The sequence below is a fragment of the Mastomys coucha genome, chromosome X, assembly GCF_008632895.1.
Source record: "Mastomys coucha isolate ucsf_1 chromosome X, UCSF_Mcou_1, whole genome shotgun sequence".
NCBI lineage: Eukaryota > Metazoa > Chordata > Mammalia > Rodentia > Muridae > Mastomys > Mastomys coucha.
Genome location: NC_045030.1, coordinates 144,548,660 through 144,566,462, shown reverse-complemented (window position 1 = coordinate 144,566,462; position 17,803 = coordinate 144,548,660). Strand labels below are relative to the sequence as shown.

The 17,803-nt window shown below is 38.8% G+C and overlaps 1 protein-coding gene across 5 annotated transcripts in view; it reads right to left on the bottom strand.

The window, feature by feature from the left end:
• Positions 1 to 17,803, bottom strand: part of Phf8 (PHD finger protein 8) — a 117,372-nt gene that overhangs the window by 5,513 nt on the left and 94,056 nt on the right. For all 5 annotated transcript variants that reach the window (XM_031369102.1, XM_031369074.1, XM_031369110.1 and 2 more), the window contains one exon: positions 3,715 to 3,810. In XM_031369102.1, coding sequence (XP_031224962.1) covers positions 3,715 to 3,810 — 96 coding nt within the window. The remainder of the gene's footprint in view (positions 1 to 3,714; positions 3,811 to 17,803) is intronic.

Below are 17,803 nucleotides of genomic sequence, written 5' to 3'. Positions count from 1 at the left end.
GTGTACATGAATACAAATTAACCTCCTTGAACTGGCATTTAATGTTGTTCATGTGCTTTTATGTCCTTGTTGTTCCCAACTTACCTACTTTTCCAAACTTGTTTCCTCACCTACTACTATGGTTTAAACACTCCCTCCAAAATTCCTGTGGAAACTTAATTATCATTTCAACAGTGTTAGAAGAGAGCCCTTTAAGAGGCAATTAGGTCATGACAGTGCTGTTTTCCTGAGTACTATACAGCTATTATTGTAGGCGTGGGTTAGGTATTAAAAGGGGTGTATTTCAACTCTCTTTTTTCCTCCTACTCTTTTACTGCATGATGCCTTGTACTTATGGGACAATTTAGCATGAAGGCCTACACCATGCCAGCATCATGCTCTTAGACTTCCAGCTTCTAGAACCATGAGAGAAATAGTCTTCAATTTAGAATTTAGTCAGTTGTAATATTCTGTTACAGCTGCAGAAAACAGGCTAAACACCCTTAATTTCTGCTTCTTCAGACAAATGACTTTCTTATTGCATCTCCAGAGTATGATATTACATTACCCTTCCCTCCATACTCAGACTTATCATCTGAACTGCCTATTCAGATGTATTTTCCTTTTGCATATTTAAAACATGCCTATCCCTCAAAAGTATGCTATATAATAGCTTATATAAAATATGTGGGACCTCGCTGATCCCACCTATCTCTTCTTTCTCAGAATTTATAATTGGTACAAATGACTAGATATGTAGCACAAACTACCTATTTATTACATTATAGATACTAAACAATGGATTCTTGAAGTTCTTGGCATAACATTTTAATAGTACCTTAACAATACTGAATTTAAAAAATTTATTACCTGTTTATCTTTTTCAATAAACATATTTTAGGAGCAACAAATATCTTCAGGTGAAAAAACAAAGCTTTCCTTTTCTATTTTATTTTTTAGTTTTTAGTTTTTTGAGACAGGGTTTCTCTGTATAGCCCTGGCTGCCCTCAAACTCAGAAATCTGCCTGCCTCTGCCTCCCAAGTGCTGGGAATAAAGGCGTGCGCTACCACTGCCTGGCAAGAAAGCTTTTCTTTACAAACATATCCCAGCTAGGGCTGAGGAGACAGCTTGGTAAAGTGCTTATTGTGCAAGTATGAGGACCAGGGCTCAATCACTAACCCCATATATATTAAAAAAACAAACAAAGTTTGATGACTTGAGTTCATTCCCTAGAATCCACATAAAGGTGAAAGGAGAGAACCAATTTCATAAAGTTATCCTTTGATCTCCACACACATGCCCACCTCAGTGATAATCATAAAATGACATTTAAAAAAACAAGGGTATTTGGGAAATGGGTAAAGCATCTGTCCTGCAAGTATGAAGATCTGAACTCAAATTCTCAGAACCCACATAAGGCCAGATGCAGTAGCTTTTGTCTGTGATTCCAGTGCTCCTAGAGAAGAGAGGAAGCAGGGACAAGAGTAGCGGTAGAAAACAATGGGTCAAGTAGTCTAGGTATGCAGCAGCAAAGAACAAAAGATCTTGCCTCCCACATGATGAAGCAATGACAGCAATGCCAGTATGAATGGGCAAGTGCCTCCCCAGCACTGGGATAACAAGTATCCACCATCAATGCTAGTTGTTTTTGTTTTTTAATTTATGTAGGTGCTGGTTGTTGAACCCTGGTTCTCATATTTGTACAAATAAGCACTTTACTGAGCTATCTCCTCATTCATACTGAAGTCCTCTGACGTCCACACTCACACTGTGCATAAATACCATGATATAACTGTGAAGGTCACAAGACAACATCTTTACTTCTTTACTTCTAACAAGTGGATCCTGGAGATCAAACTCAAGCTGTTAGGCATGGTGTGTACCTCTACCTGTTAAGTCATCTCAAATGGCTCTATAATATACTTTTAAAAGGTAAGCATGTTTTGAATAATCAGACAAAAGATACAACCATAAAAAAAAACATGTGCATCCAAATACACATGAACGTACCCAGGTAGACAGACAAATACAGACATATACATACAAGAATGCCAGCTTACAAATGTGCAATTAGTTATAAAACTAAAAATATCACCAGTTTGCAAGTCTTTATGAAACACTGATTCTAGAGAACTGGATATTCGCATAGTGTCTAAGTATTCCTTTACAGGGCATAAGCTAGTCCCAAGAAAGAAAACTGGTAAAAGTGAGATAGCACCAACACATAAAGGATTCCAAGTATGAATTTTAGTTGGTTGTTTTCTTGAGAAAGGGTCTATCTCTGTAGCCCTGAAATTTGCTACGTAGACTAGGCTAACCTTGAACTCACAGAGAGCCACCTGTCTCTCTGTGTAAATATTAAAGGTAAAATCAACCACGCCCAGCTCCGAGTATGAACTTTCATGCCATGAGTGATAACTATAGTGGAACAGCATGCAATCATGTAGTAACAGGTGAATTGCAGCAATATTTGAGTTGTTAAGAAATTAAAAGCAAGCTATTTATAGTATTTTGAGAGTTTAGAAAGTACAGGTATAGAAAAACTTAAATGATCCCATGGGAAAAAAAATTAACAAGAGAAATAACCAGTCTCTTTAAAAAAAGTCAATGTTACATGAAAGAAAATAAACAAATCTAGAAGATGATACTGGCTACAGGACAATTATATCAGTTTCTATAAGAAAACTAACAAAACCAAGATGTACTGTTCTAGATTAAGAGTGATTTAAAAGAAAAGAATCATAAGAAATGGTAAATATTCTCTTAGGCCACTAAATTTGTGTAGTTTATTAAGAAGTGAAAGTGCTATGGACTGCGGTAGACAGTTCAATGGCAGACCACTTGCCACATAAGCATGAGAACTTGAGTTTGGATCCCCAAACTGGATGTGGTTACACACATCTATAATCCCAGAATGCCTAAAATGGATGGGAGGCAGAGATAGGAGAATCCCTGAAAATAGGGGTATTCAGCACTAAACAAGAAGAGATCTGTCACAAACAAGGTGGGAAGACAAGAGCCCACACCTGAGGTTATTCTCTCAACTCCACATACACACAACTCCACATACATCAACACATATACACACATATATAAATAATCACATAGGAGTAAACACACATATATAAACAATCACACAGGAATGAACATGCACACTCACAAACACTATACACATAAACATACATCATACATATTCAAAAATTAGTAAGTCCTTGAATGTTCTTCAGTGCAAATAGCCCAACAGATGAGATAAAAAAAGAAAATTATTTTCTCTCTCAAAATTCCATGTTCACTTCAGGTACCTACTTTCCCTCTCTTCCTTCCCTTCCTTAGGTATAACTTCTTAGTAACTGACAATCTTGGGACTCTTGCAGAGCTCAAGAGTCTGCATAGTTCTCCTTGAAAACAAAATTATCATAGTGGGGCTGAGATGACAGTTACCAGAATGTTCTTAGAAGCTTTAGATGGCTTAGTGAACTCTTCTGGCTCCCTTCATCTCAAGCCATAAGATTTCCAAAATAAAAAAAAAAGCTATGATTTTCCTAGCTAGATTACACAAACTATGTCACACAATGAATTCAGCCCTGGCACTAACATGGTACTAAAAGTAACAGACGCTTGCTGACTAAGCAAAAGAGTGGCTGAATAAGATCTTGGATTACAGATGTCTTACATTGATCTATATTTTTCACCTAATTACTCCTACAGAGTATAAGATACAGATGCTAGATCACCTTTAGGACTCCATGGAGCATCATCTGAATTCTTCTTTTTCTTGGGTCGAGATTTCAAAGCAGGGTCATCATCATCAGACTCCAGGGATGGATAGACTGTAGGGAGAGGTAAAGGCAGGATAAATTAAATCTCATCCAAAAGAACAAAGACAGAAAGATACTTCAGTCCTTTTTCCTCCTCTTCAAGTATATTCATTTACTTAATCCACACTCAACTGCAGAAGGTCCCTAAATATTTTCCATTTTGTGCCTTTTCTACAGTTGTACCCTTGTAATGAGAGTCTTTCTACATTGATCAAATTCTTAGTCACTCAGGGGAGTTACTTGGCTCACCTTTTAAAATTTCTCTCTAGATTTAGTCCTGTAATCATCAGGGAAATACAAATTAAAACAACCCTGAGATTCCACCTCAAACCAATCAGAATGACTAAGATCAAAAACTCAAGTGATAGCACATGCTTCACTCCTCCACTGCAAACTGGTACAACCACTCTGGAAACCAATCTGGCAGTTCCTCAGAAAATTGAAAATAGTTCTACCTGAAGACTCAGCTATACTCTTGGACATATACCCAAAAGATGCTCCACTAAAACACAAGAACATGTGCTCCATTATGTTCATAGCAACCTTACTTATAATAGCCAGAAGCTAGAAACAACCTAGATTTCTCTCAACCAAAGAATGGATACAGAAAATGTGGTTCATTTACACAATAGAATACTATTCAGCTATTGAAAACAATTGACTTCTGAAATTCGCAGGCAAATGGATGGATCTAGAAAATATCATCCTGGGTGAGGTAACCCAGACCCAAAAGGACATGCATGGTATGTATTCACTGATAAGTGGATATTAGCAAAAAACCAAACAAACAGAATTCCTAGGATACAACCCACAGACCATAAGAAGTTTATCAAGCAGAAAGGCTCAAGTAAGGGTACTTCAATCCTACTTAGAAGGAGCAAGAAAATAATCACCGGAGGCAGAGGGAGGGAGGGACCAGGATGGGAGAGGGGAGGGGGAGAGGAAAGGCAAATGGGATCAGGTATGGGGGCAGGGCCAGGAGAGAAGCACAGAAGACCAGGAGGACAAGTGGAAATATGCAGCCTTGGGGGGACCCTTTAGAAAGTACTAGAGACTTGGGAGGTGAGAGACTCTCAGGAATCAATGGAGTGACCTTTGCCAAAATGCCCAACAATGGGGAGAGGGAAGTTGAAGAGTCTATCCCCAGTAATAGAAAGACAGGGCATCAAGTTACCAACCCACAGTAAAAAAAATTCTGACCCAAAATTGTCTAAAAGAACTGCAGGGACATAAAATGGAAAAGAGATTGAGGAAAAGGCAGCCCAGTGACCGGTCCAACTTTGGATCCATCTCATAGGGGTGGAGGGACACCAAGGCTTGACACTATTACGGATGCTCTGATGTGCTTACAGATTTGCTAGCATGGCTGTCTTCTGAGAGGCCCTACTAGCAGCTGACTGAGACAGATGCAGATACATACACCCAACATTGAATTGAAGTCGGGGACCCCTGGTTGAATTAGGGGAAGGCTTGAAGAAGCTGAAGGGGAGGGTGACCCCATAGGAAGACCAGCAGTCTCAACTAACCCAGACCCCAGGAGCTCCCATCAACCAGGTAGCATACTTGGGCTAGTCTGAGGCCCCCAGCATATATGTAGCAGAGGACTGCCTGTTCTGGCCTCAGTGAGAGAAGATGTGCCTAATCTTTGACAGACTTGAGGCCCCAGGGAAGGGGGAGGTCTTGGGGGGGGAACACCCTCTCAGATATAAGTGGGAAGAGGAATGGGATGAAGTACTGTAGGAGGGGGGACTGGGAGGAGGCAATAGCTGGAATGTAGATAAATATTTTTTTTTTAAAAAAGAGCATAATCATGTTCTCATAATCTGATTCAGATTCCTCCTTCTCAGCTCTCCATAGCAACCTGCGTTTTGTGCCTGCAGTGGAGATGTAATATTATTGTACTTAGGAACTGATTATTACATCTGCTGCCTCTAATTTACAAATGAGGCCAGGGATGTATGTTTGATTTTATACTAAAGCAGCCCATACAATGAATAGTAGGTATTTGTTGTCTGTGAAATAATGGAAAAAGTAAATGGTACATATTTAATACACATAATAGGAAAAAAACCTAAGTTAAACTAGGACCAAAATTACTGTAATTGCACGATCTAATAAAATATCTGTATTTAACTATCCTATCTTAGAGAAACAAATAGACGTATACAGATTATCATAAAATCCATAGGCAATTCCTCATAATCCATAGGCAAGACACTTAGGATTTTTAATGGCAATATGATCTAGAAAGATCCAACTGATGACATAAAATTCTGAGGCCATTCTCAAGCCTAGAACTCTAAGAGTAACAATCTCACAAGAATTCTCCTACTTCTTTCCAGGGGGGCTTCTCTACAGAAAGGGAGTCTATTTTTCAGACCTTCCTCTTCTTCAGCAAAGAGGTGAAAACTTTACCTCCTGACTTTTTATTTAAAAAAAAGAGGATTTAGTTGTTCTTTGAAAGGAATGAATACTAACACAGCTGTTTCAGGAAAATCCACCAATATTACTTTGTTAGGTCTGAAAAGTTTTCTACTTCAGAGAAGTTAAGTGTGACACAGAAGAGAGACTTGGTGCCTTAGGATCAGAAAACTACTTTGAAACTGTGGGTGGCACAGTAGTAGCCTAAGAACAGTTTCAGAGTCTTTTTGTTTGTTTGTTTTTTGAGACAGGGTTTCTCTGTGTAGCCCTGGCTGTCCTGGAACTCACTCTGTAGACCAGACTGGCCTCGAACTCAGAAATCCGCCTGCCTCTGCCTCCCGAGTGCTGGGATTAAAGGAGTGCACCACCACTGCCCGGCTTGCACTAAGATTTTTGCACCAGTTTTTTTATTAATATTTTTAGTTGGCATACAAAATAACAGCCTATAACATTTTATGCTTCTATAGCATTATATACTTCAATATGACTCCACCCTCCCTTAGCTGTTCTTAATCTCAATAAGATCTAAGAGAATAAAATAATACAAAACAAGTTCTCCAACTACTACAAAGGTAACAGAAATAACAGAAAGATATATGGAAAATTCACAACTGGGTGGAAATTATTACATACCTGAAAAGAATCAAAGAAATAATCGTGTATATAATTTCAATGACTTTGATATGGGGCCAGTGAGATAAAATGCCTACCACCAAGCTCTGGGATCTACACTGTGGAAGGAGAAAACTGATTCCCATAAACTGTCATCTAACCTCCATACATGTATAACATAACATAAAATCTAATTTAAAAGGTATAGAAAAGGTTTGATCATACCAAAACTTTAAAAGATGCAGCAAAAACAGTGCATAGATAGCAAGCAATTTAAAAGTGCAAATACCTACATTTAACATGAAAAATCCTAACTCAGTAATCTACCATCATATACTAGAAAACAAGAAGGAACAAAACTGCGTCCAAAGTTAGAACAAATTACAGTGGAGATGACAGGGAGAGGAAGAGGAATACATCAAATGAAAATGAACAAAAAGTGGAGCTATCCCTGACTCTTCTTCCCACTTTTGGGGCCCTTTTCCCCTTATTGGGTTGCCTCATCCAGCCTTAATATGAAGGGAGGTGTGTAGTATTATTGCAACTTGCTATGCTGCCCTTTTCTGAAAGGAAATGGAAGAGGAGGAGTGGTGGATGGGAGTCTGGGAAGAGGGGAGGTAGAGGAGAACTAGGAGAAGAGGAAAAGAGGAAACGGCAATCAGGATGTAGGAGAGAATAAATAAATTAAATTAATATATAAAAAGAATCATTAAGTCTCCTATCTGCCTCCATCGTCTCCATATCCACAGCCTAGCTCAGGAGCCACAGTTTACAAACCAGCTTTGCCTGGTGACTACATACCCCAACTCCCATCCACTTCTTCCCATCTCCACACCTACAGGCCTAGTTCCAGACCTGTGACTCTGAAATAACCTGGTAAGTCCCTCCAATGCAAGCCCATGTGCCTTTTCTACCTCCATCTCTAAAACCATAGGCCTAACTCGAAACTACATCTCCAATACTTGCTTTGCCTGGCCTGGGTCCAATCAAGCAACTCATACATACACCAGCTTTACCTGGCCTAGTTCTGCACACATAACTCCTGCACTGATCAAATCTAAGGAAAGCTAAAATCTCACACTGGGCACACAACCAAAGAAAGAAGTCTACAAACCCAGGTTACATTGAAAAAACAACCATATGAGCGGCCCAAACAGTATGTGTCCCACCAAACCTACAAATCCTATAGAAATGTTTTGTTATGAGAATTATCTAGATGAGCCCCAGGACACAGAATTAAAAGAAAAATAACTTCATTAAGAAATCCAAGAAGTTTAAAAGAAGACACAAACACCTCACTGGCCTTCAAGAGGATAACACAAGCTTAAGTAATGTTCAACAAAATACAAATATAGAACTGAACAAAGTGATGAAGACAGATCAGGATTTAAAAACAAAATTAGTAATGGGATAGAAATACTGGAGAGAACTCAAGCTGAAATGAGGATGAAACTGACAAACTCAATGACCTTGCCCTCCACCCCACCCTCACCCCTACCCCCAGTTACTATTTCCAGCTTACCTCCATTCCTTTGTGACTTCCAGGACAGCACACTTGGCTGGGGCCCGGGTAGACTACCAGTGCCCTCTCTTCCACTCTCCCACTCTGTTCTTTCTACAGTGCTTAGTTCCATCCTTCCAGTTCATCTCCATTTCCTTCAGACCTGTGGCCATCTGTGGCCAGACCCAGGGTACCCTTAGTTCTGCTAACCCATTGTGAAGCCAGACCCCAAGTTCCAATTAAGAGACTTCCAGAGTCAGACCCCCTCCCATAAAACTCAACTACGAATGCATCACAGATCTAAACCAACAAGTCACAGATAAAGGAAAACTCATCAGACCAACATCTGATATCTCAATGGAAAATTTGAAAGTCAAAAGAGCCGGCCAGTGGTGGTACATGCCTTTAATCCCAGAACTTGGGAGGCAGAGGCAGGCGTAATTCTGAGTTCAAGGTCAGCCTGATCTACAGAGTGAGTTCCAGGACAGCCAGGGCTATACAGAGAAACCCTGTCTCAAAAACAAAACAAAACAACAACAACAACAAAAAAAACCAAAAACACCCCCCCCAAAAAAACCCAAAAAACAAAAACAACAGAAAGTCAAAAGAACCTGGAGCAATGCACTTCAAGTTCTAAAAGATCACAATTGCCACCTTAGACTATAGTACCCAGCAAACTGCCATGGTTGAAGGAGAATGAAAAACATTCCATGATACAGACTAAAACAATCTTTTGCTTGTATTTTATGGTTTTTGATTTTGTGTTTTTATGGGAATTGGTGTGCGTGTGTGTTATTTTTTCTATTCTGTTTATGTGGGGATTTTTTTTCTTTGCTTGCTTGCTTTCTAGAGAGAAAGGGAATGAAATTGGGGAGGTGCAAAGGTGGAGAGGATCTAGGAGTTGGTGGAGGGGAAACCATGATCAGACTACTTCTCTCAAATAGACTACATCTTGGGATGCAAAACAAATCTATACAAATTCAGAAAGACTCCATGTATCCTATCTTACTGTAAGATAATAAAACACAAAACCAAAAGCAAACAAATGTCTAATAAGTACACAAATGCATGGCAATAAGGAGATAAAAAAACCCTCATTGCTGAATGATGAATGGGTCAAAGAAGAAACTGAGAAGGAAATAAAAGAAAACAATCTTGGTACTCAATAAAAATGAAAACAAAAAGCACAACAAAATCTCTGGAGAGAAATTTATGGCTCTAAGTGCCTACACTTAAAAATCAGAAAGACCAGGGCTGGTGAGATGGCTTAGTGGTTAAGAGCACTGACTGCTCTTCCATTCCAGAGGTCCTGAGTTCAAATCCCAGCAACCACATGGTGACTCACAACCATCTGTAATGAGATCTGATGCCCTCTTCTGGGGTGTCTCAACTGTGTACTCACATACATAAAATAAATAAATCTTTAAAAAAACTCAGAAAGACACAGGTATGGTGACTCATGTCTTTTCTTTTTTTAAAGATTTATTTATTATATGTAAGTACACTATAGCTGTCTTCAGACACTCCATTCTAATACATTCTAATACAATACCAATACTAGGTAAAGACATAACAATGACAACAAAAAAGAAAATGACAGGCCAATATCTCTGATGAACATAGGGTCAAACATCTTCAATAAAATACAATTACAAGCCGGGCGGTGGTGGCTCACGCCTTTAATCCCAGCACTTGGGAGGCAGAGGCAGGCGGATTTCTGAGTTCAAGGCCAGCTTGGCTATACAGAGAAACCCTGTCTAGAAAAATCAAAAAAAAAAAAAACAATTACAAACCAATTACAGACCAATACAGGTATTTATCAAGAATAACATCAAAGAACAAGATGGCTTTATCCCAGAGATGCAGGGATGGTTCAACAAGTCAATAACTGTAATAAACTACATAAATGGACTTAAAGTAATCAAGTAATCACCTCAATAGATGCAAAAAAGGCCTTTGCTAAAATCCAGCATGAGTTCATGATAAAAAGCCCTATACAGTATAGAACTGTTTAAGAAACATATTTTAAAAAATAAGGCTATATGTGACAAATACATTCCCAATATTATCATAAATGGAAACTCAAATTATCATCAGGAATGAGGAAGGACTGTCCACTATTCCCACTTCTTTTCAATAAAATGCTTGAAAAACTAGCTGGAACAATAATGCAAAGGACAGCCAGGCAGTGGTTGTGCATGCCTGTAATCCCAGCACTTGGGAGGCAGAGGCAGGCGGATTTCTGAGTTCAAGGCCAGCCTGGTCTACAGAGTGAGTTCCAGGTCGGCCAGGGCTACACAGAGAAACCATCTTGAAAAACCAAAAAAAAAAAAAAAGAAAAAAAGAAAAAAAAAATTCCAGAAAGACGATGGTTCGACGTCTAAGAGAATATACTTGCAGAATACTGAGTTCAGTCCCCAGTACCCACGTCTGGTGGGCACCATCACCTGAAACTCCATTTCCAGGCAATCTGACGCCCTCTTCTGGCCTCCTTGAGCACCTGCATACATGTGCGCATGTCCACATACAGACACACACAGATATACAATTTAATTAAAAGTAAAATAAAATCTTTTAAAAAAAGACTCAAAAAATAATGCAAAGAAGGAAATTAAAGAGATAAAAAGGGGAAAGAAGTTAAACTGTCCCTATTTGCACATAACATATTCTAAAAACAACTATAAAACTAGGAATAATCAACAAATGGCAGGATACAAAACCACAAAGATCTGTATCTAGGGCTCCATATCCTGGTTCACAACTCCAGCAGAAGACTCCTAACTCTACCAAAGGCTACACTAGGTACTAGGAACTCCAGGTAAAACTCCCACCTATCACTTTCTAATATTTTTTAAAGCTGGTCCAACAGTCCCCAACATCACCCCCTCCCCTGAGCTCCATATCCCAGTTCACAATTCTGGCAGAAGACCCTACTCTACTGAAGGCCATGATGTTACTAGGAAACCCAGGCCCACACCTCTTGCAGAAGACCCCTGCTCTTCAGGAGGCCAAGATGGTACTAGAAACCCCAGAGGCCACACCAGTATCCAAAACCCCAGAAGCCATACCAGCCAATCCAAGAGGCAACACAGGCACACAAAACTCTAGAGGTCATACAGGCTAACAAAACACCAAGTGGAGAAACCCTACTGTACTGGCTGGTTTTGTGTGCCAACTTGACACAGGCTGGAGTTATCACAGAGAAGGGAGCTTCAGTTGGGGAAGTGCCTCCATGAGATCCAGCTGTGGGGCATTTTCTCAATTAGTGATCAAGGGGGTAGGGCCCCTTGTGGGTGGTGCCATCCCTGGGCTGGAAGTCTTGGGGTTCTGTAAGAGAGCAAGCTGAGTAAGCCAGGGGAAGCAAGCCAGTAAGGAACATCTCTCCATGGCCTCTGCATCAGCTCCTGCTTCCTGACCTGCTTGAGTTCCAGTCCTGACTTCCTTTGGTGATAATCCGCAATGTGGAAGTAAACCAAATAAACCCTTTCCTCCCCAACTTGCTTCTTGGTCATGATGTTTGTGCAGGAATAGAAACCCTGACTAAGACACCTACTGAACCTGAGAGACTGACTGATCACCAGAACCACAGTCTGCTCATGCCAGAACACCTGAGAAACCAAGGGAAAAAACATCCATTCATCAAAGATAAACTCAGAAATAGACACCTAAATGATAATAACCTCAAACCCAAATTGTGGGGAGCTGCAGCTGCCACCCTATATATTGAACACCTGGTCTCCAGCCAGAGCAGAGAGCATTGTGATAAACAAGCCCTTAGTTGGAAAAGCTGAGTGCCTCCAGTTTGTGTTGCAAGCTGGCATGATTCCTCACAGCCTATTATGTTTTGCCACGTAGCCGATGCTGATTGGGACCAGGGAAAGTATTTAACCTGCGAGGGCTGGAGGAAAAGAAGAAGAAGAAAAAATGAACGAATGATTCTGTAGTACAAGGTTCCTGAATAAACTGCTTGGAGAAGAGCTCATTGTTGCCTCCTTATTTCTGCTGGTCGGTAAGGCGGCGACTCCAAATGACTGGAGGCCAGTGTAAGAATACAACAACAGCCTGGGCAATATGGCACCACCAGCTATCCTATTGTAACAAGCCTTGGATATTTAAATGACTTTAAATCCAATCTTATGAAGATGATACAAGCCCTTAATCAACAAAGAAATGAATATATCCCTTAAGGAAATTCCAGGAAAACATAAACAGGTGAAGGAAATGAATAAAACTGTTCAAGACCTGAAAATGGAAATAGAACCAATAAAGAAAACACAAACCGAGGGAATCTTGGGAGATGTAAAATCTAGGTAAGCCAACAGGAACTACAGATGCTTGCATCGCAAACAGAATACAAGAGATGGAGGGGATCTCAGGCATGCAAGATAGGAGAGAAGAACTTGAGAGAATTGTTACATTAGTCTAAAGAAAATGTTAATTCTAAAAAGCTCCTGAACCAAAATATCCACGAAACCTTAGACATGATGAAATGACCAAACCTAAGAATAATAGGAATGGAACACTAAACATACAGAACAAAGAATTTTAAAAGCTGCAAGGGAAAATGTCAAGCAACATAAAGGCAGACCTATCAGAATTACACCTGACTTTTCAAAGCTACAAAGGCCCACACAGACTCTGTCCAGATGCCAGAGACCACACACCCAGAGTACAATACCCAGAAAATTTTTCAATCACCCTAGATGGAACAAACAGGATATTCTATGACAAACTCAAATTTAAACAAAATCTATCCACAAATTTAGTCCCACAGAAGGTACTACAAGGAAAACTCTAACCCAAGTAGGTTAACTACACCCAAGAAAACATAGGAAATAATTTCACACTTGCAAAAGAAGGGAACCACATTTGTGTGTGCATGCTACTCCCCGACATACCATCACCACCAAATAACAAAATATAGGAATTAGCAATCATTCGTCTTTAATATCAATAGACTAAATCTCCAGCCCCCAAAAGCAAAAGGCTAACAGAATGGATGTGAAAAGGTGATCCATATTTGTTTCATACAAGAATACACTTCAGGCTAGAGAGATGGCTCTGGGGTTAACAGTACTGGCTGTTCTTCAGGACCAGGGATCAATTCTTGCTACCCACATGGCAACTCACAACTATCTCTAATTTTAGTTTGAGGGATCCTACACCTTCACACAGATATATATATTCAAAGCACATGAAATAAAAATAAATAAATTTAAAAAAAATTAAAATATTTTAGAAAACACACTTCAACATCAAAGATAGACATTACTTTAGAGTAAAAGGTTAGAAAAATATTTTCCAAGAAAATGGACCAAAGAAGCAAGCTGGTATAGCCATTCTAATATCTAACAAAATAGACTTCTAATCAAAATTAATCAAAAGAAATGGGGAAGGACACTTCATACTCAAAGGAAAAATCTCCCAAGATGACCTCTTAATTCTGAATATCTATGTTCCAAATGCAAGGGCACCCTCATTTGTAAAAGAAACATTACTAAAGCTTAAATTACATATTAACCCCAACACAATGATAGTGTGAGATTTCAATACCCTACTAGCAAGAGGACAGGTTACTCAGACTGAAACTAAACAGAGAAATAATGGAATTAACAGAAGTTTGACTCAAATGGACCTAATAGATAGCTATAGAACATTTCACCCAAACACAAAAGAATATACTTTCTTCTCAGTACTTCACAGAACCTTCTTCAAAATTGACCACATACTTGATCACAAAACAAGTCTCAATAGATAAAAGAAAACTGAAATACCCTCCCATATCTTATCAGACCACCACGGATTACAGCTGGATTTAAACAACAGAAACAACAGAAAGCCTACACACTAAGAGAAACTGAACAACTTTACTCAATAACCACGGGCTCAAGGAAGAAATTAAGAAATTAAGACTTCCTAGAATTCAATGAAAATCAATGTACAACATACTCGAACTATGGGACCCAATGAAAGCAGTGCTAAGAGGAGAGTTCATAGCACTAAATGCCTCCATAAAAAATTAGAGGAATCTCATAGTAGCAACTTAATAGGTTACCTGAATACTCTAGAACAAAAGGAAGCAAACACACTCATGTAGAATCAGTGGCAAGAAATTAATAAATGGAGGGGTGAAATCAATAAATTAGAAACAAAAGAAAAAAATCAATGAAACAAAGTATTGGTTCTTTGAAAGAAAATAAGACAGACAAACCCTTATACAAACTAATTAAAACATGAAGAAAGAATATCCAAACTAACAAAATCAGAAATGAAAATGGGAGATATAACAATAGATACTAAGAAAATCCAAAGAATAAGTAAGTCATACTTCAGAATCCTGTACTCCACATAATTGGAAAATCTAAAAGAAATGGATAAATGTTTTGATAGATACCACTTACCAAAGTTAAACTAAAATCAGAAAGCAACTTAAATAGACCTATATTTCCCAAGGAAATAAAAGCAGTCATTAAAAGTCTCCCAACCAAAAAAAGCTCAGGGCCCACTTGACATTTTTAATGTTCTACCAGACTTTCAAAGAAGAGCTAATACCAATAGTCCTCAAGTTATTCCATAAAATACAAACAGAATGAATATTGCCAAATTAAGTTTATAAGGTCATAGTAACCCCAATACAAAATCTACACAAAGATTTGACAAAGAAAAGGAATCACAGGCCAATTTCCCTCATTAATATTGATGCAAAAATAATCAAATATATCCAAGAAAACATCAAAAATATTATCCACCATGATCAAGTAGACTACATTCCAGAGATTCAGGGATGGCTCAACATACCAAAATCTGTCAATGTGATCCGACATTTAAACAAGCTGAAATAAAAAGAACCACATGATCATGTCATTAGATGCTGAAAAAGCCTTTAACAAAATCCACAACTCCTTCATGATAAAGTCTTGGAGAGATCAGGGGTGTAAGACACATACTTAAACACAATAAAGGCAACATACAATAAGCCAATAGCCAACATCAAAGTAAATGGTGAGAAAATTAAAGGAATTCTACTAAAATCAGGGACAAGACAAGGCTGTCCACTCTCTCCATATCTATTCAACAAAGTATTTGAAGTTCTAGCTATAAGACAATTAAAGGAGACCAAGGGGATATAAACTGGAAGGGATAAAGTCCAAGTATCTCTATTTGCAGATGATATATAGTATACATAAGCAACTCCAAAATCCTACCAGGGAACTTCTATATCTGAAAAACTCTATCAGCAAAGTGGCTGGATACAAAAGAATTTTTTTTCAGTAGCCCTTCTATATCCAAACGATACACAGGCTAAGGAAGAAATCAGGGAAGCATCACCCTTCACAATAGCACACAAATATATTGGTGTAACTCTAACCAAGTAAGTGAAAGACCTTTATGACAAGAACTTTGAGTCTTTGAAGAAAGAAATGGAGAACATGTCAGAAGATGGAAAGATCTCCCATGCTCATGGATCAGTAGGATTAACATAATAAAAATGACCATCCTACCAAAAGCAGTCTACACATTCAATGCAATATCTACCAAAATTTCAACACAATTCTTCACAGATCTTGAAAGGAGATTTTCAGCTTAATATGGAAACAAAGAAATGAAACGCAAGATAATTATTCCTGAATAGTAAAAGAACTGCTGGAGGTCTCACCATTCTTGACTTCAAACTGTAGTACAGAGCAATAGTAATAAAAACCACATGGTATTGTCATAAAAACTGACAGGTTTATCAATACAATTGAAGACTCAACCATAATTCCATATACCTGTGGAAATCCAATTTTTTGGTTAATAATACAGATATAGACACTAAAAAAAAAAAGACCATCATCAACAAATGGTTGGTCTAACTGGATTGTCTGAGTGTAGAAGAATGCAAATAGAATCATACTTATCACCCTGCATAAAACTCAAGTCCAAGTGGATCAAAGACCTCAACATAAAACCAGATATATTGAACATGATAGAAGAGAAAGTGTGGAATACCCTTGAATACACTGGTACCGAGGACAAAATCCTGAACAGAACACCAATATCTCCAGCACTAAGATCAACAATTGATAAATGGGACTTTATGAAACTGCAAAGCTTTTGTAAGGCAAATGACACTGTAAATAGGACAAAACCACAGCCTACAGAATGGAAAAAGATCTTCGCCAACCCCACATCTGACAGAGGGCAAAATTCCAAAATACATAAATAACTCAAGAAACTAGACATCAACAAACCAAATAACCCAATTAAATATGGGGTACAAATCTAAACAGAGAGTTCTCAAAAGAAGGATTTCAAATGCTGAGAAGCACTTAAAGACATGTTTTCAACATCTTAAATGACTTTGAGATTCCATCCTGTCAGAATGGCTAAGATCACAAGTTATAGCTCATATTGGAGAGGATATGTAGAAAGGGTTACACTGCTTCATTGCTGGTGGGAATGCAAACTTATACAGCCACTTTGGAAATCAATATGGCCATTTCTCAGAAAATTGGGAATCTATCCACTCCAAGATCCAGCTGTACCACTTCTGGGCATATACTCAAAGGACTCTATCCTACCATGAGGACACATGCTCAACTATGTTCACAGCAGCTTTATTTATAATAGCCAGAAACTGAAAACAACCTAGATGTCCTTCAACTGAAGAATGGATAAAGAAAATGTGGTACATTTACACAATGGAGCATTCCTTAGCTGTTACAAAAAAATAAAAATGAGATATGCAGGCAAATCGATGGAACTAGAAAAAAAACCATCCTGAGGCAACTCTGACCTAAAAAAGACAAACACGGTATGTAATCACATATACGTGGATATTACCTATAAAGTAAAGGATAATTATGTTACAATCCACAGAACCAGAGGAGCTAAGTAACAAAGAGGTCTTGAGTAGGGGAATACATGAATCTCTATGGAAAGGGAAAGTAAAATAGATATTGTGGGTGAAGGGGGGGATGAAAACAAGAGGGTTCAGGTTGGAGGGGGGAGGATGGAGGGAGAGACTACTGGGAGAAATGGCTGGAATTGGGGAGGAGGGGATGGAGGGAGAGAGTACTAGGAGAGATGGCTGGAATTGGGGGAGGCATCTTTTGGGTAAGGTAGAAACCTAATGCAATGGAAACTCCCAGTTATCTACAGGGGTAACCCCAGCTAAGATTCCTAGCTAGGGGGCGATATAAGACTGAGCTTGCCATCTTCTGTAACCAAGTAAGGCTTCCAGTGGAGGAACTCTTGACACCAACCCAGCCACAAAACTTCAACCTACAATTTATTCTGCCTACAAGATAAGAAATTGTGCGAATAATCAACCAATGACTGGTCAACCAATGACTGGTCTACCCTGAGACTTATGCCCTGAGACGGAGCCTACCTTGACACTCCCCGGAGGACCAGGATCCAGAGGCTGGATAGCCCAGAAACCTAGGATAGACCCAAACATGACTGGCAAAAAAAAAAAAAAAAAAA